Genomic DNA, 23,153 nt, shown 5'->3' on the forward strand with positions numbered 1-23,153 from the left:
TCTTTGAAAGCTTACCCAGTTAAAACAAAAATGCTCTGCATGCCACGAAGCCGCATACCAGGTAAAGACTAGGTTAGAGCTTCTCTCTGACACGGAAATTTCTAGTTTTTCTACAGACCTTGATAAATAAGCTCAGAGCATTCAGTGCTGTTAAGTTATGTTTCATGCTCTAGTCTCAGAAGAAAAGGAAATTGGAACCTTCTGTAGGCTCTGAAAACTCTGAGTTTTGTACTAGAAGAACAGAAGAAGTACAAGTTTAAATAAATACACATAAAATGTATTTCCCATTGAGAAAAATTATTCCAAATGCATTTACAGGATCTCTATTTATGCAAGCTGAAACTAATCATTAGACCAGGAGTGGAAGACTACATGGTTTATACTAAAATTCCCATCAGCTCCAGCCAGCATAGGCCACTATTAGGAATTAAGAATTATTAGAATTGTAGCACAAAACATCCAGCAGGCACTGCATTACCCGAGGCTACCAAAAAAAAAAAAAAAACCAATGTCATCCAGTCCATATGACACTATTGCTATACTCACTTATCCAGTTCTCTCCCTGACTAGTTATGCACAAGCATAACTAAGAATACATTGAATGCTTCCTCGTGATAAGTCATGATAAAGATTCTGTTTTAAAATCCTACCTTCTTCCATTTCATATTCAAGGTCCTCAATCTATCAGAAATATTCTCTCTTTCTTGTAGCCCAATGCTTTTATTTGAAAGCAAATCTGGTTCATTTCTGTTTAGCCACTTGAGTTTTTCTCCTTGCATTTCCATCTCTTCAATCAAGCCCTAAAAGGAGTTAAGACAATGCTTTCAGCCTGATGGAACTTGAGTATTTCATATGGTTATACACAGAATAGAATGTGTATCCTGAAAGTAACTCTGAGAAAAGAAGTTATGGAAGTGATATAGACAATAAAACCTAAGAATTTAATTATAGGCATGCAAGAACATAGGCAGGCAATGGCTGGTGCCGGAAGAGAAGTATCATATGATGAGGCTTGAAACCAGAAATAGTGAGGCAAAAATGGGGGGAGGTGGTGTCATATTATATGCCAGGCATAAAATTTTCATCATACAGTAGGACCCCCATATCTGCAGAGGATAGGCTCTAAGCCCCCCACTGATGCCTGAAACCACAGGGCCCCTGCAAAAGAGGAAAAATCACAAATCTCTCTAGGGACAAACCATAGATGTCTTCAGGGGAAAACCACAAATATCTTTATCAAAAAACTGTGAGTACTCTAGGGACTCTGTTTGGAAACCCCTTATTTCGGCACTAGCCAGTCTCACTCACGTGTTTTGTCTCTCAGTGGATGCAAAGCCTCTAGAGATATTTTCAGTTTTTTCCTAGAGATATTCACTGTTTTTTCTACAGATATATCTGCATATAAGAGGACCTTTGAAACCGGAAATAGGGAAGCAAAAATTGGCAGTTGTCTTACATGCCTGACGTATGACAAACACCAGAAAAACTTCCCAAAATATTGACCTTGCCTTATTCACAAGTTGTCTTATATGCTGGTAAATGGGGTAACAAGGATTACTGAGCATGGGAATTCAGCATTTGCCCACTATGGCCACAAATTATGCTATATGAACAAGCACATGCATGCATGTTGGTGCCACCAAGTCACCACCTGATTCGTAATAACCCCATGAATGACTGAATGCCCTTCAAAATGTCCTCTCCTTCACAGACCTGCTCAGCTCATGTAAACTCAAGGCTACAGCTTACATTAGGGAAACAGGCCATTTCATATTTGATCCTCCCGTTTAATGCTTCTTCTCTCTTAGAGAAAAAGATGTGACTGAGGGACAACAAGTTCTGGCTTGACTTGATCTAGCATCCACTAGTTCATATTTCTTTCAGCCCAGGGTATTCACAAAGCTCTCCTCCAGCACCATGTTTCGAACACATCACTTCCCTTCCTGACAGCTTTCTTCATTTTCCAGCTTTCACACTTGTGCATTGGGAATAGAATATTGTGGATTATCTTTAGTTTCCAGTAAAACATTCTTACACCTGATCATCTTTTCTAGTTCCTTCATTGCTGTCCTTCCAAGTCTCAGTCTTTGAATTGATGACAGAACCAAGGTATGTAAAATCTTTCACAATTTCAATTTCTTCATCACTGACCTTAAAGTGCTGTAATTTTTCTGTAATCATGATTTTTGTTTCCTTAATGCTCCTCTACAGTTCTGCTTTTGTACTTTCTTCTTTCATTTTCATCAGCAGTCATTTCCATTCATTACTGCTTTCTGCCAGTAATATGCTATCATCTGCATATCTTATTGATGTATCTTCTGCCAAAATTCATTCTTGCTGTCATGAGTTGGCCCTTTTGCTCTTTTCTTATCAATCTCAAGACAAATCCTTTGAATTGCAATTCATTTACTGAAACTTGTCAGACAACAGTATGACTTCTAAATAACCTTCTACTAAAGCGGATGGAGAAGCATCTGCCCACATAAAAAGTTGAATCCAAACTGGAATCTTGCCCTCTGGACTCCACCCTCATGGTGACTCTTGCTGTTTGAAAGCAAGATGGCGGGAATGCCAGAGATTCTCTACTAGGTGGCTTACTGGGTCAAGCACTGAGTCATGCATCAGCTTCTCCTCCCACCCTGAAAACTCTTCTGCCCCTTCCAAAGCAGATGAATTCTCAAGCTCTTCGTTAGGTAACCTAGAATCAGTGGGTTCCCCCTTGCTGCTCCTCTATCTCCTCCTTGAAATTAGAAGAAACTATCTGAATAATCTGTAATGAGTGAGAGATGGGGCCACTCTTGACATCATCCTCTGATTCTAACCAGCTTTATGATACGTCCTGGGTACAGATTGAACAGATAGGGAGATAAAAACACCCTTGTCTAATACTCCTGCCTATAGAAAAACATTGTTTCTCCATATTGTGTCCTCACAGTAGCTTCTTGATACAGGTTGTATCAGGGCAATCTAATGTTGAGGTACACCCATTTCTATCTGGACCATCCATAGCTTCCCATTATCTACATAGTTAAAGGCTTTATTCTAGTCTAAACAGCATAGCCTAACCTGAACTTCTAAAACTCTTTATGTGTTCCAATAGCCAATGCACATTTGTGATAAGATTTTGAATTCCTCTTCCTTTTCAGACTCCAGCTTGAATGTCAGGTATTTCTTATTCCATATAGGGCAATATTCTTTGTTGCATCACTTTGCTTATGTGGGAAATCGCTGCACTCTTTTGCATCTCCTTTCTTGGAGACTTGTATACTGAACATATCCAGTCTGTGGGCCATTGTTTTGTGTTTCAGGATTTGGACCAATGCTGTCCCTGAAGCTTGGAATAGTTCTGTTGGTACCCTACCTACCCCAGATGCTTTATCCCTTCCAAGTGTCTTCAGAGCAGCTTTCACTTCACTTTTTAAAACAGTGGGTTCTTTTTCATAGGATTCCACTTCAAAGAAGTCGTTCATTATTTTATATCTTCTTCATAGTTCCTATGTATATTGTTTCCACCTTCTCTTTATTTTATCCCGATCAGATAGTATGTTCACCTTGTTGGTCTCTCAATGTTCCTAACCTAGGCTTGAATTCCCCCTTTGATTTCTTGAATCATCTGGGATAACTCTCTTGGATTTCTTCTCCTGTTGCTCTCTCCTATTTCTTTGCACTGGACATTGTATGATAACTCTTTTTGTCCCTACACAATCATTGCTGAGATGTTGCATTCAGGATTCTGACCATATTTTCATCACCCATTGCTTTCACTTCTTGCCTGCTCTTAGCAATTGTGAGAATTTCTTTAATCATAAATCAAGGCTTTTTCTTTCTTTTTGCTATAGCAATTGCTATTTTGCATGCTTTGCTAATAAACTTTCTGGTTTCAGTCTACAGTTCTTCTGGTTCACAATCAGTTGAATTCAGTAATGCAAATCTGTTCTTTATGTAGACTCTGAATTCCTCAGCAACATTATTTAAATTGCATTTTGACACTATGCTTCTGTTAGTGATTTTTTTCAGTTTTACTATGATTTTTGATGTTAAAAGTTCTTGGTCACTATCACATCTGCTTCTCCATCTCCTACTTCCAATTAAATAATCCATTTGATTTTTGTATTGGCCATTGGTGCCTGATCAGTTGCTTGAAGTATGCAGTTGTGGTAAACAGATGGTTGGGTTTACAGACTTGAGTCATTCTCCTGCTTTGTTTCTGATCCCTTGGCCGAATTTTCCCACAACACTGCATTCTGCTTTGTTTCCTACTTTTGGACTGCAGTCACCAATGATTATCAGCATTTCTTGTTTTGGCATATTATCAATTCTCTACTGGACACTTGCATATAGGTCTTCTATTCCTTCTTCTTCAGCATCTGTTGTTGGTGCAGGGACTTGAATGACGATTATGTAGAGAAGTTTTCTGAGGATTCTGACTGACATGATTTGACTGGATTTTGCCTTATAACCCCTTACTGCTCCTGCTACATCTTCCCTCAGTATTAGAGCCACACCTTTTTTTTTTTTTTTTTGAGCTCATCACTTCCAGAATAAAATACTTAGTGTTTGTCTAACCGAAAATGTTCCATTCTAATTCACTTTACTTTGTTCACACCTTTGATGTATTTGCATCATTAGTGACAGGTATATTCATATGTGTCCTTTGCTCTTTCCCAATAGCTGATGAATGTCTTCTGACCTGGGACTCTATCTTCTAGCATGATCTCTTTTCCTTTTTGGATTGTAAGCAATATTCAGAACTGGTTTACCACTGCCTTCTTCTGCTTAGTAATAACCAGAGTTAGCTTGAGCTTCACTGCTACCTTCGGCAAAAGATCCTTCAACAATGTCACCTTCAACTACTGTTGCTGCCCAGTTGTTGCCCTTCAGGAGTTTCTCCATCTCCATCACCATTAGAGACATCCATTCTCTTCTGCTGTTGTGGTCATTACTCCTGAAGAAAGTGGATTCATCTTAGCTTGGTGTCTCAGCTTGGACCATTCTACCTGGTAGGAGACCAGACTAGTGAGAGAATCTGCCTCCTGGCATTATTGCTGTCAGCTTCTCCAACTCTCTCAAACCAGCTGGAGACAGGGTGGTCAAAATTACCTCTGCTTGATCACTGTCGTGTTTCCCCATAAGCTCCACTGGCACACAGGATCTGGACGGGAAACCTGAGTGAGCCTTCAGGCACTGCTGATGGCCCTCTCAGACTGAATGGGCTGAGGTACAAAAGAATACACTCATAATCCCTCCTAGAATATGTTGGGTGAGCCAACATATTGGGTAAGCCAGCCATAATAAAGTCAAAATATTTATTTTTTAAAAAACTAATGACAGCAACATGAGCTGAGCTCTTAGGAACGATAGCTCCACTTGATTTTACTGCTGCCTAATAGAGCCAACCTAGGAGGGCAGTAGTGCTTTTAGGACTAAATTAGTCATGACAGTCTAATGTACAATAATACTTGGAGAATCAAACTACCTTTTCATATTTCAATTAGATTTATAGTCAATCATGCTTAATTTTGTGCATAGAACTGCATCCTGCCTCTGTGTTCTAGTATAACCTATATATAGTTATAACACTCGACAACTGCATCCTCCACAACAGAAAGAAACATGGGGGGATCAATTTGAACTAAAAAGTATTCAATAATCTTGATCTAACTTGCCATTAGTTCTTGCAGATTTTCTTCATGGCTGATTGAAGGTTTCTCACCCTGAGCATTTTCTATGTTTTCCAGCCAGCAACTAAATTCTTCAAGCTTTCTTGTGAAGTCTATTAATTGTTGATCCTCCCCTTTCAATCTGAGGATCAAAACCCAAAGTGGAATATAAAATAAGAAAATTGCTATAAATATTGAAATAAATATAAAAACTGGAGGTGTGCATTGTCTTCAGCTCACAAAGAGATAAATAAACTGCCTTGCTAGAATATTAAAAGACACTTAATATTAATGAGCATACAACCTGCTTCAAAAAAGGAACTTCATGCAATATTTTCATATTTTTCCAGCAATGAAAAAATGGAACTTTATGCCTAAAACATTCCCCTTTGCCTTTAAAATGCATTTATTTTTTCAAACATTCCCAGCTATAACTCATAATGCTAACATAAGCATTCAACAAAGGTGCACAATTCCTCTTATCTTACCAACAAATTAAAAAAGTTAAATGATTTTGATACTGTATGATCAAACCAATCCTTGCAGAGAGGCAGGGGGGTAGGATTGAATATAAAATTGGTGCATCTTGCTACTATGATATTCTTTTTTATTTTGAGTGAGAAAATAATTTTAATGTAATGCACATTTGAAAGAATCAGTATTAATGATACTTTGAGTTTAGCTTCAAACATATTATTTTGTTGGATCTTGAACACACCCCTCCATTTAATACTGAAGCTTTCTTTATATTTAGACCTCGCTAAATAATAAGAAGCACTCAAGGCAGGGTGTATCCATTAAAAAATAAAATGCAATCCCAAAATATCAGTTCAGAATCTACATATTCCAAATATACATTTAAATAAGTTAATGGATGATTTCATAAAACAGAGCAGGGAAAAATAAGCAAAGAGTGTGTGTTTGTATTACATTAAATACAGCATGATCACTAATTGCTTCGAAGCAGTCTTGGGAGACCTTTCAGAATCAAGGCATGAAAGTTTCAACCTAATGGCAAATATGCAGTGCCATTTGGATGCTTTTAAGGTACCTCAAATCCTGAATGATCCTGAATTACCTCTGTTGTCTTTCCATAACTTCAGCAGTGATCGCTTTCCAACGTTTATTTAACCCTGCTAATTTCTCTTTCAGGAAGCTTCCATCTGTAGTGGAGAGTTTCTGTATGATTCCTTCTCCTGTTCTGTTCAATATCAAAAAGCTGGTCTGATGGCTGCTGACTCCCTCTTCAAGTTCCTGTCACAAATACAACAACCAAGCTGGATTTTGTTGCTTACTCAATGTGACACTGATATGTAGCCTGAAGCACTGACTGAGCACACAATGTTGTGTGTGTGTGTGTGTGTGTGTGTGTGTGTGCGTGCAGATATAAATATCTGTTGTTTAAATGAATGATTAGGCACTTATAAGAGTAGACTAATATATTCATGAATTAAAATCCACCAAGGAAAATTGCTTCAGAACATGTTGTTAGTTAGGCCAGTAAGGAGGCTTTAACACCCCTTAATTAATCTAGGAAATTAAGAGAAGACAGGGAAAGTCAGACCCAAACTTTTACATAACCCTAACAAGCAGAAAAACCATTCAATGGCAACAGAGATTTCTTTACTGTAAAAATATATCAAAATAGTATTTAATGAATGAAATCAGACATGTTCTAGGCACAATAATGGAACAGCATGGCCTAGATCCTCCAAGTCTTTCAGAACTACATTTTAAATGTGTTCCTTTACGTGTTACATAAAAGTAACACATTTAAACTATGAATAATTTAAAAATAACTACTTCTGTCTAAAAATATGAATCATCATGAAATGAAGTTTTTAAGGCCACAATTTTATACCACTTACATGGGAGTAAGTTCCACTGAAATCAGTCAGACTTGCTTGAGAATGGAGAAGAATAACTGTTCATTTACAGTGAAACAGGATAGAAACATTTGCTTCTTTAACAGATAGGAAAAATGGGATAAAGCATTCAACAAAAGATCAGAATATACCTATTTGCAAAGTACCATCAAGTAGTAGGTTTAGAGTAAGTGGGTTACCTTGTGTTTTCATATACTGCAGGATCACAAAATGCTTTCTATCAACTTTGGCTGTTAATAATGGCTGCATCTGTTGCTGGAAAATGAAGGCCTTTCTGCCTTTGATGGTTTCTGAGATAGAGCATAATGTTCTCCAAATGACTGCCTTTGAAGGAGGTTTGGAAACTTCAAATAGTACAGAATACAGCAGGCCACCTATTCATAGGTTTGGACAGATGTTCTCACATGTCACCATCTGTTCTGGAGCCCAATTTGAAGTGCTAGTTGTTACCCTTAAACTCCTAAATAGCTTGAATTCCCATTCTGAGTGTAGAAACCTGCACTATTCTTGCCATTCCCCTGTCAGTGCCATGACAACAGGACGGTGGTGTGCTGGGGATGGCTTGGGAAACCTTTGGCTCCAGCAGTCAAAAGCTGTCCCATGTCTTCAACAAGCGAAGGAAAATATAGCCACAATGAAGAACCACCAGCATCTCCATCATGTCTGTCCTGCTGAGACAAGCATGGTAGAGTTCTAGGGGAAGAGTATCGTCCACCATGGATTCTCAGCATCCCATCCCTGACCATTGTTCTGTAACTTTGCAAAACTACAGCAGATCCCAGCCAAATTTAAGCACTTTAAAGTCCTATTAATACTTAACCCAAGTGCTTAATTTTAGCTGGATGATATCCTCCTCTACAAAAGTTTAACAGCACAACCGAATGCATGTTTACTCAGGCATAAGTTCCCTTTATGCTTACATCTTGGTAAGCATGTTTACTACTGCAGCCTAAAATTTTTGGAGGATTTTTGTTGTTGTTGTTGTTCATGGCATTAGAAAAGACCATAGTAAAGAAACTCATATGAAGAAAAAGCTAGAAAATTAGATGTTGTTTTATCAAAATCATTTGGAAGTCATGTGCATAATTTCTCAAGCCAGTGTGCATTACGTATTAAAATAATAGTATGAAAAGCATTTTATCTACTTGTAGCATAAAGATGACAACAAAATACAGTCTGTATCTTTTTCCTCCTTGACAGTAAGAGGCAGAATGAAAAGGTAGTAATTGGGCATTCCGCCTCAACACAAAATGATCAGATACCTGCTGGTGTATCCTTGCTGTCTCTATATCCAGTCTACCGTCTGGAGCATGGGCTTCAGCCAACGACCTTTCTGCTTCAGTTAACCAGTGTGAGAGATCATTCAGATCGCAATGGAACTGTCTCCACTCTTCCACAGACTTATCAAAGCAACTGATGGAAACAAATGAGGGTGAGAGAAAGGCATATTCTATGTACTTTTCAAAAGCAATACCGCTTCGTGTAACGGAGCCTTGCAAAATGGAAACTACTGTTATAGTTTCCATAACCAAGAGAAACAACCTTGTCACTCAGCTAAGAAAATCAAGCATGAAAAATTGGATTTAATTACATGGAAAATGAAGATTGATTAGGTGCGCTGCATCCAACTTCAAGCAAAACACTATCTGCACATCAATAAGTATGAAAATAAAAGATTACTCTTGATTTGATACATTTATACATCTATTAACATCCACTTAGAAATGAACTGGGCACTGCTTAAATTTGGAGACGGAGCTGGAGAAGCTCAGAGAAAGTTCAATGCCAAATCAGACTTGCTGATTAGACCCATTGCTGTACCTAAGGCATCAGGAATAGGTAGCAAATAACTGAGTGAAACTGGGCTCAATTGGCTCAAAACATCTGGGAAAAAGCCCAGAACTCCACTGTCACTCCACTCCTCAGATACCCCAGGGAGACTGCATCTTCTTCCCACTCCAAAATAGCTGGCTTTTGTTTCAGGCAGAAAAGAAAACTCTCTTTTACTTAATACCACCGAGTAAACTGAAGTGGGCAAGAGGAACAGAACACAAGCAGTCAGCCCCTACACATGCACTGTTATCCAAACTAAAGAGAAAGAAAAAAGAGCCCCTTGCCAATGCCATCGGTTACGTGGGGATGTGGGCAACATGGGAAATGGAGCCATGTAACTGGAGCAGAGGGAAAGAGAAGACGACTGGGTATGTTGCTACAATAGATGGCAGCTGCTGGGAGACCCTGGAGGTACCTTTGAACCTAGCAATGTCATTGCTCTAGAAAATGGGAAGAAGGAAATACAGATGTCAGACAATTGTAGCTGCACACAGCTGACCACCAGCCAATCAGCACTGCACTCTGCAGTATAATTAACAAAACCAGCAAAAACAGAAGGAAACTGGATTTGCCACATAGACAAAAAAGAATGTGAAGTTCCATGTTTATAGATGTGCCTTTATTTTATTTATTTATTATAGCTATAACATTTTTCCTGCATACATAATTATCTTCCTCTCTAAGTTATTCTCACAACCACCTTGTGAGATAGATTAGGCAAAGAGTCAATGACTAGCTTAAAGTCACCCAATGAGCTTCATCAACAAGTGGAGACTAGAACCCAGACCTTTCAAATCCCAGTCCAACATTCTAACCACCACACCACACTACACCACACCACACACCAGCTTTATGCACCCACTGTGAGCAACAACCACAAGTTTTAGAGCTGAATGGTCCACTCTTACCATATCCTCAGCTGGCACAAAGAGGCTGGCATTTTTTAAAATTTCTTCGCAGCTTTGCTTTTTGCAGAATTAAATATGTAAGTAGTTATATGTGTGGAGAGGAGAGCTACCTTTGTTATATTTGATACTGATATTACAAAAGGAAGCTTCTAGTATTTTTCTTAGACTGTAATATGCCAACTGGGGTCAAATTGCCATGTTAATTACGCTTTGAAAGGAAAGCATAACTATGCTGGCTTGAGATGACAAAACAAATTTGGCTGTTTGCAAAAGAAAGTTCTAGGGTGCTTTTCAGAATGAACATTTTCAGTTACTGCTGAATCATGCTTGATGCAAGAGTACTGGCCTTGCACTTGTGACTTTCTGTGGGTGCCCTTTTGAAAAATGGAGGAGAACCACATCTCTTTGCCAAACAGACGCCCACAAAGATTTCTCTCCTTTGGGCACACAAAGCACAAAGTCATAACTCTAATCAAATAATGGCTCGTCTGCGACAAGACAAGCATGCTGTGCTGTATTCAGCCATCTCTCCTTTGAAAATGTCACTCACTTAACCCTACATCCTTCTGGACTGCATACATACAGTGGCAGGCTGCTTTCCTGGTTTCTGTGTGTCTGCTGACCCATAAACATGAGCCCTAAGTGGTATGAATCAGAAGTAACTAATCCTAGGCAAAAAGAAGGGTGAATTCTTCATGCCCAGAAAACATCTCCAAAAAGACCTCCAAAGAATCACCAATGAGGATTACAATACATCAAAAGAATACAATAAAGTACTTTTGAAGTACTGCATAAGTGATCAAAATAGATTGCTTTGTCCCAACTATAAACCTAAATTTAAGCATGATGAGCTTAACTAATGCAAAATTTAGCATAAATCATGGTAAAATGAGTCATTTGCAGAAAATGACTGATATTAGCTTTACAGGAAAAAAAGTGACTTTCTTTAATGTAATAATTATCAATAGACTCCAAGGTCTTGACTGCGCGGTCCATGAAGAAGATAAAAAAATATTTGGGGTATGGTACTAAGAAACATAATGAATAGTATTTTAAGCCTTAGTATGAAAGGGATTCTGAGCAATCCCAGTCATACTTCAAATAAGATGAAAAAGATCAGTATTTGTGAGATTCAAGAAATACTTTCCACTTCAATGACTTACTCAGAGAGTCAATAAGTTGGACTTCACCAATTAACTGTGAAAGTTTAATTTCTCTTTGTAAATAGGACATACATCTACACAGACACACACTTACACACAAATAAATATTCATAGTGAAAACAGATCCAAATAGGAGGTAATTGACTGAAAAAGTCCCAACATATTGCCATTCTCAACTATGGTGCACGAGATTAAAGGTGAAGTTAACAAAATGCTAAGGTGGTTACTGTTGAGTCTATCATGAAAACTATCTATTTTAACTATCACGAAAAAAATTAATCAGACATGACTTAATTGAGCTAGGCAATACCATATGACTGAATAAAGTGAAGGAAAGGATCCAAATTTAAGAAAGTAAAATCTAACATGAAATGAACAGCAGCAGCAGCAATACTTCACAAATCCCTACCCACTGATCTGTACGAGATCAGGAGTCTCCAACTTGATGCGTGTGGGCTCCTATGAACTTTTCCCCCATTTTTAATATACATCTATAGATGTGTAAATTTCCATAGCAATGTGTTAAGAGGCAGCCCAGCCCACCCAAGGTACAGTCTCCTCAACTAGCTAGCTCCAATTCAGAGTGGGCATGGGATGAGCAGGAATTAGCAGAGGCCTCTGAACTGCCGTGCCAGATGACTCAGGCAGCGGTTTGGAAATCAAACCATCTTGCAGTAGGAGGGAGGTGGTATAGAACAGGGAGGAGAAAAGACCCATAAGAGCTTCTTAGACACTGTCAATTAAATATTGTCTGCCATTCCTGCTGTATAGCCTTAAGCAGCATGGGCCACCCTGAAAGTAGAATCCTTCCCAAAAAGGGGAATATTCTAGTTTGGATTCAAATATTCATCTTCACTATTCCTACATATCAAAGGGACTGTTATGATTTCTGTTGCTTGAAAACCTGCAGAAGACCATGCTCCTGAAGTTTTATCGAAGGCCACTAGAGATGGAAACGGAGAAGATGTGCTGCAGACACAATGAATGCATGTGAGTGCATACAACTTTCTAGCAGATATACCCAAGTGTCAACACAAGTGAACCAAGTATCTAAATAAATATCCAATTGAAAGTAGCATCTAGATGCCAACCTTTCAAATACTGAAAGCATTGTAAAGTCAACTCATTGCATAATAGGTAGTGAGTATATAACCTTTCAGTAGTCTTTTAGCTACTGAAAGGGTACAGTGAATCAATTTCTAGGGATCATTTGCTAACTTTCATGAAGCAGGTAAATAATTTAAAAGATAATTTTAAAATTTGTACATCAATAAATATTAAAAGACTGTTCCAGTATAAAATTTATCTGTGTAATAACCTCTTCCAAAAAATAGCAACTACTAGATAATGCCAAGGCTTGTGTTTAGAAGAAGCATTGGCTTTATTAGACAAACAAGACAATTTCTTATTAAAGGGACAGTGCAGGGCCTGTTAGTTTTGCTGAAAAAGATGGCACTAAGATCCATAAACGTAATGGGAAGCAGCATTTTACAATGATGTCCACAACAGTTTGTCAAATTCCCAAATGTGCCCAGGGGTCCAAAAAGGGAAGATGCCTGTACTAGACTTTTACTAAGCAACTTTAGTATTTATGTTTATAAGCTATTACTATTATATTACTGAATAAGCTTAATGGGACTGATAATGCTGCCATCTTTATCAGATAATGCAAAATCCACACCTCCTCATATAGTAAAGAAACTAGCTTTTTTAGATGCAATAGTTATTCTTTTTGACCTCCAAAAATGCAGTCCCTTTGCTTACCATTTGCGATCATTATACATCCTGTTAATTTTGTCCCATTCTGCATTCAACTGAATTAGCGAATCCCCTATTTGAATAGCTTCAGGTCCAGAGGCTTCTGATATAACATCAGGTTGTTTTTCATGAATAACAGCAATCTGTTCCCCAAGTTTGTCCAGTATGTCTTTTATGTTCTGTAAATAACATAAAAATACTATTGAAGTACTCAAGGCAGCATTAAAAGCCACTACAGAAATACTCCTAGCAGGAATAAGTTAAATAATGGTTAGATGGGGAAAGAATCAATAACATATACTTTTAATGTCTTCCATATAGGTTTCTAGTCAGAAGTTTAAAATATATATAATTCTGATCAACAAATATTTCTGCAATATTTTACCAAATGCAAATAAAATTTACAGCCCATGTCCTTAAAATTCGAACACTACACTTTCCAAGCAGCTTACTTCCTTTATTCTTATAGGGGAATATTTCTCCTTTATTAAGCAGCACAATTTTATATATTTCTATCTCTCCCTGGCTTCAGCAAGATTCAGAACCTGTTCAGATGGTTCCACACAATCACTGACACACATGCACTTCTAAGCAAAAGTCTCCCAACAGAGAGACTCTCACATGGGTGTTCATGTATCTCTCACAAGTACAAACACACGCACACACACACCCTTCAACTACACACTTACAATGCAATTCTATGCATAGCTACTCAAAAGTAAGTTTCACTGAGTTCTGTCGTACTTACTCCCTTGTAACTACGTACTGGATTCTGAGTTTAATATAGTACCTTAAAAAGCTGTATCACATTTATATAATCTTCCTGATCATGAACTCCAAATGCTGTACTTGGGGACATGTTGCTTTTACATGCCATTAAGTCATCTCTGACTTATGGTGACCCTATGAACGAATGTTCTTCAATATATCCTGTCCATGACAGTCCTGCTCAGCTCTTCTAAACTCAAGGCTGTGGCTTCACATATGGAATCAGTCCATCCCACAGATGGTCCTTCTCTTTTTCATCTACCTGTTAGTTTTCACAGTCCTTCCCCGGGAGTCTTTTCATTATGTATGAGAAATATGACAACCTCAGTGGCATCATTTTTGCTTCCAGAAAATTCTAGGACCACTTGTTTCTTTCAGTCCACCCAGGGTAATGAACACAGGATCTCCAAGCCAGGGAGCATACTATGAGTATGATCAAAGTAGGAAGTGGATAGAGATGCACGTTCAGTCTCCTTGAATGTGAGGCAGGGATGTTGTTAGTGCTCTATGACCAGGACTAATGTTAACTACATATTGTCAACTAATTTCTCAGTGCCCTTCAACCTGGTTTCTCCTCATTCCATTACAGCTATGTTACAGTACCTTTAAAAGATCATTATACCTCTTAAAAATTGCATTGCCTAACTAAAATAACAATACATAACCAATCAAGAGTAACAATAGGATTGTGATGTCATTCTGGAAATGTCTAGAAAAAGGAACATATGAGCTTCTGATCAAGTGGCAACTGATTTTCTACAAGAGGAAATGAAAGAATACCCCCTTCTACCCATAGAGTTACTTTTTTAACGTTTGAGAGTCTGCTGAAATTTACTTCTGTCAGATTCAGAACATTTAAAACAATAACCACCATTTTAGTACCTATTTCTGTTTCCTGTCTTCAGACTAAGTTCCTATTACCTTTAATGAATCTTCTTGAGCAGAAAAATCCTCATAAATACCAGAATGAAGTTCTGGGGCATTCAGTAGGAGTTCAGCATCAGCTATAGCCAGCAAAATCTTGTTAATTTCAACCAAGTACTCTGCAGGGAATGGAGATGCCCTGATTGTCGGCGAATGAAGACCTTGGATTCTCTGTGGGATTGACTGAAGAAGAAGAAATTTCCTTTTAAACTAATCTCATTATAAAATTCATTAATAATGAATAAATAAATAATACTTCATTTATTTGTATTTTCATTATATTCTATCCTTAAGGTTCAGTGCAGGTACAGCATTTTAAAAGCCTAAATACATAATCAACATGAAAAAAGTACCACCCCAAGTGATTCTCATAATAATTAAAATGAAACATATCTACTGTACCTAGAACAGGTATTCCCATAAATTTACCTGTTTTTCTGCTGGGTTTCTTTTAAATGAGTTCTCTAAAAGTCAAATGAACAACCTCAATGCAATATGTTCAATCAATATTTCAGCCAAAGAATTATCTCCCATTCCCATTTAATCTACTCCTCTGCAGCTGCACTTCCAAAGTTCTCAGAGTCTTTTTACTCTTCTGGAGACCTCTTGAAATATGAATGTTTGTTTTGATAATCTGATAAACTGATACAGAGGCTAATACGAACCTTATGATGACTTATGACACTGTTCGTCAAATAAGCCAGCTCATAAGAGAATGCTAAGAAGCATATTTTGCTAAAGAAAGCAAGAGTCCTTTGAGAATATTCAAGCAACCATACAAGAGCTTTAGCATTATTCTTGTAACTTCGCTCCATTCACAACATATGAATCTATTACCCTGTTACTGAAGTTAACAGGTCACACTGCCACAAACAGCTGCTCCCAGGAATAAGTGAGTGAGGGAAAGAATTACACAATAGCCCATGGGTGTTTTCAGATAGGTCTATGATATTATTTGGATCTCAAAAATATGCTTACTAAAATAAGGAAAGCCTTTACATTTCTTCTGCCAGAGATAAGCTACATAGCAAAATAGAGCTACCAGTTGAGCAGCTTTTTTCCTGACCATATGGGCTTCTTTAGAAGACTACAACATTGGAAAGTAAATTGGAGCTGCTGAAATTCACCCTGTCGATGGATTGCCTATGAGGGGAAACAAAAGTTGCTTAAAGTGGGAGTATCTGTTCCTAGATGTTATCTAGCCCCTAGCCTATCCAGCCCCCAAACCAAAAGTGTTTGCCCTCCCCTGCTACTGTAAAACAAAAAACTGTGTGGAAAAAATGCATATAACAACATACAACTTCCTGTCTTATAATACCAGAACTTTAGGTCATCTTATAAAGTTATCTGGTAGAAGATTCAGGGTAGACAATAGAAAACACATTTCAATTAACAATTAATCATCTGATGTGGGCAATTTTTAAATCGTTTCTTAGATCAGTACAGCGAATGTCTGGCATTTCAGATGACTCCAACACTAGTCAGCACCAACCACTATGACCTACTGTCAGGTGTAATGGGACTTGCAATCCAGCTTCATCCAGGAAACTACACAAATTTATGGACATGAGAATTAACAGTCCCTATTACTTATGATAACAGAATGGATCCTCTATATTTGTAGAGAGTACTCTTCTGAGTACCAGATGCCAGCTAAAAAATCGTAGGTGGCCACCTTCACACTCAGTTTCTGAGGTTCCAGAGGCTTCTGGAAATCTGATACAGGATGAGAAAACCTTTGATTTGAACTCCAGAGGCAATTCAGTCAAAAGGACATGGCAATTCACTGTTTCTGTTCATCAAAGCTGTAGCTGTCCAAGGAGATCAGACTGCTGTGCAAATGGTTACTAGGCCAACCTAAAACCAGATGCAATTAGCTAGAAAAATATTTCCAAATTGCACATCTTTAAAACATGAAGTCAATCAAAACCAAGCACCAAAAGATAGCTTTTTCATTTTCTGAATCATCATTCAAGTCCATCGTAGGCTGAGGAACACCAACAGGTCCCTAACAGTTGCAGTACTATTTGCGTGCTACCTACAATATGCCAAACATTAATGAAAAACTCAAGCCCCAGCTGCTCTATACTGAAGGTTCAATTTAGAAGAAAATACAGAAACTGTGATTTTCCATGTTCCTCAACAAACAAAATATATTTGATCCAGAAAATAACGTTGAGACAATTAATGCTAAGTTAAAATTCCAAGACCATACTTAAGACTTCACATAGCTTCACACACAGAACATATTTTGAGGTCTGTACATGAAGACAATATACTGATATTCTCAAAATGTGTATGAAATATGGGCATGATGTTGAAGGCTGTGCCCTCAAACTGCCAAAAACTGGAGCACCATAACAGCTTATACATGTGAATAGGGTCTATGCAACTGTTACTCCAGACATTTACTCCAGAGACAAACTGCCTCTATCCTTTCTGAAAGCACTGTTTGGTTCTTAGCCTGAATCTGTTTTTAATCATTACCTGCTCTCTGTTGGCATGAGCTCATGTGAGAGCATCTCGGGTAGGCAGGTGCTGTAATTTGTACATCTATAGAATCCAGATAAGTCACGTAAACAAACTCCACGTGAAGATAATAGCTCATACAAAAAGCACTTACATGTGATCACAGCCTTCCAGCAGACCTACATGCTCACTGACACAAGTGGACAGCCCACATTGTGCAATCTGTGGTGTTGTTTATATCCCAACAAAGCCCTTTTATCTACAGTGACAATCCTTTAAAGTAGCAAGGGTATGAAAAATCCTTATAAATAGCAGGTGGCTCTCTGATCAAGATGGAAGTTAATAAATTAGATTGAGCATCCATCTGGGAAAAGAAATTACTATAGATAATAGTGTGAATTTTTATCACCACATGTGTCTTTAAAAGACAGTACTTGGGCCACACTGCATATTATATAGAATGTATGTGACTGGATTCCCAAACTTGGGAAACTTAGGAATACAATGGCAGTATTTTTTAACTTAAAAGCAACCATGGAGGAGAGGGAAGAGTTAAACCCATTTACTGAAAGTTGTTTCCCAATCTAAATCACTCTTTCCAAACTACTGTTAGCCCTGCGGGGAACAGATGCAGGTAACTAACAAAACAGGGAACTAAGTCAGGATATTATTACTCTATGCCGCAAAAGCTCCAATTCAGAGGCTTTAACATTCCCTGCCTTCCTGCTTAATTGGTTCCAGGTTTACAAGTTATCAAAGAGCCATAGAAAGATTAATTATACAGCTCCATAACCAGAAATTCATAAGTATTTGACAGAGTGCCTAATGCACAAGCTTGTCTAAAAATCACTTAGTGCTTTGCTAGACTACTCACAGTTCTGATATAAATTATCTTTAAAATTCAATTTCTATGGATGGGTTTGCAAGTGATGTGAAGCCACTTACTAAGTGTGGATTGTCTGCAGAACAGCTGACTAGGTTTACCAGGGTTTGTTCTGCTCCTTCTTCCACTCAATCCTCCAGCCATTTCTGGTATGTACCCCAGGTGCCTTTGCAACAGAATCTACATTTCATGGTCTCTGGATCCCTCATTATATTCCACAACCTCTGGATCCTTCAACAGCCATTTAAGTACAGATTTGCTGCATGTTCAAGGCATATTTTAGCTTCACTGGCTCCATTCACTTTTCTCATCCTACCACCACATCTTCATCCTCTTTCAACCTCATTCAGAATCCACACACCTCCAGTCTTCTCCTTGATTTCCCAGATATTGATTTGCACTGCAGCCCTCCTGCACACACACACTCCACCCGTGCTTGTCTGCAAAGATCCCTTCATCCTGCCTCTGCTGCGTCAGACAAAGAAATTTCACAGAGCTCATGCCACCAAATCAGCTCCCACCTCTCCCACACATTCATACCTTACAACTTGATTTCTCATGCAGTTTTTCTACTGAAGATTCCCTGCTCTCTCCCTCCCCTCCTGCTATGTCACTGCTAAAACCACACCAATCTATTTCCCCAAGAAAGTCCCAAAATGTCACAACTCCAAAGCAGATGTTTATTGAAAAACAACCATTTTGTGTAGTTTCTGTTGCCACTATCAGAACAGTTAAAAGTTCATTTTTCCTTTGAAAAGAACTCTTAGGGATAGATAGTATGGGATGCTGATGAGCTAGGCTGCTGATTGTAATAGAGAAATGCAAGTAACTGGGCTATTGGTTTGCATGGTTGGGTGCAAGGATAGGAAAAATGATTCAGAGGGACTACAAATTATGACTCACATGGGGAATGCTATGCTTCAAAAGATGCTTGCAGGGAAGGGATGCTTCTATGAAGGAAGACTAATACAGGTTGACAGGAAAAAGCACTTCTGCAGTTTTAAATCCATCTTGATGACAATACACACAGAGGCAATGGATCCAGATATACTCAGAGATAGCTGAATGGGTATTTCTAGCTTCTTCCTGAGTTTCTGATTCAGTTGCTGAATTTGGGGGAAGCGGTGGGTGTTCATTTGCACACCCATGTATGGCAGCAGTGTCATCAGCTGCTGTTAAAAAGGCAAACCCCACATTAAATTAAAACAGCAGAACAAAGCCCAACATGCCTGTGACAGCAGCAGACAATTTCAATCACCATCATTTGGAAGTGCTCCAAGTGTGGGTCATCTGTGAGCATTTGAACCAGGTGCCCTGTGCATTCCATGATATGTAGCCACTCTTCAAATCTACTGTGATGGCTAATGGCTCTCTGTCCCAGTCATCACAGTTACATTCTGCAGTGTACAGTTTGTGTGAGTAGTAAGCACACAGGTGGAGGAGGTGAGGTGGGCCCTGATGCTATGACAGTACCGTTGCAATGACTTGACCTGACATACCTGCTTCCACGACAAAGGGGAACTCAGGATCAGGGTGAACCGGGATGGAAACAGAGATGAAGGTAGATTTTAGCTTAAAAAATCTCCTTAGGTTACAGAGGTCCAAATGAATCTTATTCCCTTTTTAACAGGGCCATGAAAGAAGTAACAAAGTGGGAGAAACCTTGGATGAATCTCCTGTAGGAGTCAAAGAAACCCAGAAACCACTGGATGCCTTTCATGTCTTTAAGGGAATCCCAGCCCAGGATTGCTGGACCTTCCCAGGATGCATATGGAGATCAGTAGGGGAAATAACCTACCCCAGGAACTACATAGTATCCTGGTGAAATGCACATTTACCCAGCTAGGCATACAGGAGGTGTTCAGAAGAACCAAATGAGCATGCTGGACGTGTTCTTCCAGGGTTTCAGAAATAGCAATATCTCATTGAGACAGGCTACAACAAAACGATCTCATATGTTGTCATGAAGTACATCATTCACAAAGTGCTGGAAGATGATAGAGGCATTGCACAGGACAAAAGGCATTATTGGGTGGAGAAAGCAGTCTTCCATTTATCTACCTCCTGGATTTGAACCAGGTTGTATGCACCTCTTAAATCTAATTTGTTGAAGATTCAGGGGCCCTGTATATACACAGAGTTCCAGGATGAGTGGCAGAGGGCACAAATTTTTAACAGTCACCTGGTTTAATAAGTGACAGTCGATACCGGGGCACAGATCCTCATCTTTCTTTTTAACAGAAAAGGTGGGTGTCTCTGCTGAGGATGTGGAGGGATGGATGAAACCTCAAGCCAGGTTGTTATGTAGATATTCTCAAAGGGCCTGTAGGTCAGGTGTAGACAGGACATAGATTTTCCTAATTGGGCATTCAATTCATGGTAGAAGGTCCACCAGGCAATCATAAGGTCATTATGGGGGCAAGGTCTCTGCCCCTTTCATTTTGAAAACCTGCCAAGTCATGGGCTGTACAGCATCTTCCTCTGCAGAACCTTGAGAAAGAACTGTGTGTTCTTTCTGTGTGTGGTAGATAGTAGCCTTATTCTCATGATCAACATCACTGGCTCCTTGAAACATTGCTCGTTACAGTGCTGGGACTGAAACTAGAGAGTCTGCTCAGCCCAAGAGATGATGGGTCATGTAAGATCAGCCAGGAGATTCCTAGAACCACCAGGAAATTTGGGGGGGGGGGTGATGACCTCAAAGGAGACCCATTCCTGGTGATTCAGGGCAACCAGCATTCTCACAGGTTCAGTTTTATAAGTAACTTAACTCAAGGCTAAGAGAAAGCCATCCAAGCTATCAAAGCCTTTGACTGGAACAGGCACTTTCTTTGCCCAAAAAGGCATCAGACAAGTTTTGGCAAAAAGCTGGAAGAAGCTCCTGATCTGATCAAAACTGTCAGGATTCAAGGCAGCTCAGGACTTCCTCTGCTGGCCAAACGTCAGAATAACAACCCTGGTGGTTGCAGGATTGGACCCACAACCTACTGCAGCTATCAAGACCTTTACAAGTGGCACATAGGAACCCTTGGGGAAGAGCTATATAAGCAATGACTCTTCCCTCCAGAAGCTGACTCAACAATGAAGGTCTTTTGACTTGTGGGCTTCCCTCTCGCTATGTGGCCCCTGAGGCCTGTGTCCCTGAGCCCTGTTCTAGTTTTGTTCCAGTTCCTCCAGCCTTGTTCCAACTCTGTTTCCACTACTCTAGCTCTGCTTCAGTCATGTTTTAGTCTTGCTCCAGCTGTGCTTTAGTCTTGTTCCTGTCTTGTCCCAATCCTGCCCCAGTTTCTCCAGTCTTGTTCCAGCCCTGCTCCAGTCACTCCAGCCCTCAAGGTACCTGTTTGCCTCGGCTTGTTTTCTCGGTTCTCTGACTTTTGGACTATTTTTGACTGTGCTTGTGGACGGACCCTTGTGTCACACCCAGGTTTCCAGGACCCTGGTGCTCCAGTCCGCTAGTCCACCGCCCATGCACTGGACATGGACAATAACATCTCCCCACAGAAACCCACCTTAGGCAAAATGTGCTATATAAGGAACATGAAACACAACACATGGGGTGGGCAGAACTTGGCTTGACAGGTTTCCACCTATGACTGCTGGGGAAGACCATTTCCCAGAGGTGTAGCTGTTATGTCAAGTTTCTAAAAGTGATACAAAATTCTTGTAACTCGATTCTAGGAATATATCCTCTTCCTTCACAAGGTCAAAATCATTAGACTGCACCAGAACAGATGGGTCACCTTGCAATGGAATTTTACTGCACACATTTGCATTTGAATTTTATACAGTGCATAGTTTTACACATTACTGAAATTATACATGCAATAAAATATCTACTAACAGCTACTAGATGTTTATACATTACCAGGAAGCTCCATAGATGGTCTCTTAGTATAATTTAATATAATTATTGAAAACAATTATACAAAATTAGTCTCATTATTAAAGAGCTATACCTGTAGCTTCCCCTCATCATCTGCTTCCTGTAGTCCAGAAAAGCTTCCATCTGTTTCACTGGGCCAATGCAAATCAGTGTCTTGCTCTGCCTTATACTGGGAGAATAAAGGTGATAGTCCTACCATGTGTCTCTTTTGCAATGACCTAAGCTCCTATAACCAAAAAATGAAGAATCATAAGGAAATAATTCAGAGGAATATGGCACATGGGTGGTGTATCTTATAATAACAGGATGCCTAGAATCTATAAAATACATTCAATCTGAAGTCACTTCACAATTAATGAAGTCTTCTTTAAGCCAGAAACAGATAACTGGCAGCCCACAGGTTTCCTTGACAGATTCCGTTTGAGATCATTGTCAACACACACAGAAGGAATAAGAAACTTGTAAGAAAAAATAAAGACTGTAGGGGCATTTCTAGACTAGAAAATCCTCAAGTGACCATAGTTCCTGTTCTGCATTTTCTTCTATTATCCTTCCACCAGCTAGCCATAAGAAACTGACTTGCATCTCGGGCCTCAAAATATATCTAGCTCCTAAAATGATACTCTTCTGATTTGAGTAATGAAGGAATTTAAACATTTAGCATCTAATCAATTACAGGCCAGAATAAAAGGGGTGATCTCTCTTTTAATATTCAGGCACATTACTGATCCAAATGGCTTCAATGGAAGATCCAACCATAAGCACATTTTCCTTTATCCATGGATTGTCATAAAGGAGCAGCTAGAAGGTCTCACTTACATGGAAGGCCAAATAGGGCAAAGTTTAACAAATTTCAAATAGGGCTAAAATATTTATTAGGCAATTGATTTAAGTATTTCTTTAATGTTGTAACAACCCTGTAGCCACATTAGAGAAAGTATATCAATTATGTTTCAGAGGGGGAAGCACTTAGGATCACAATGAGGATGGGGGCACACTTGGATTTACTGGCACTGAC

The 23,153-nt window shown here is 39.0% G+C and overlaps 1 protein-coding gene across 1 annotated transcript in view; it reads right to left on the reverse strand.

Annotated features, from left to right (window-relative positions):
* The window catches only part of UTRN (utrophin), a 365,154-nt gene that overhangs the window by 207,025 nt on the left and 134,976 nt on the right, over positions 1-23,153 (reverse strand). The window contains exons 40-46 of the mRNA XM_044451088.1: positions 22,209-22,361; positions 14,898-15,083; positions 13,215-13,387; positions 8,809-8,959; positions 6,739-6,914; positions 5,667-5,802; positions 651-800 (exon numbers count right to left, since the gene is read on the reverse strand). Coding sequence (XP_044307023.1) covers positions 651-800; positions 5,667-5,802; positions 6,739-6,914; positions 8,809-8,959; positions 13,215-13,387; positions 14,898-15,083; positions 22,209-22,361 — 1,125 coding nt within the window. The remainder of the gene's footprint in view (positions 1-650; positions 801-5,666; positions 5,803-6,738; positions 6,915-8,808; positions 8,960-13,214; positions 13,388-14,897; positions 15,084-22,208; positions 22,362-23,153) is intronic.

Source organism: Varanus komodoensis, unplaced genomic scaffold (genome assembly GCF_004798865.1).
Source record: "Varanus komodoensis strain SLA01 unplaced genomic scaffold, ASM479886v1 scaffold1, whole genome shotgun sequence".
In the NCBI taxonomy this organism is placed as follows: Eukaryota; Metazoa; Chordata; class Lepidosauria; order Squamata; family Varanidae; genus Varanus; species Varanus komodoensis.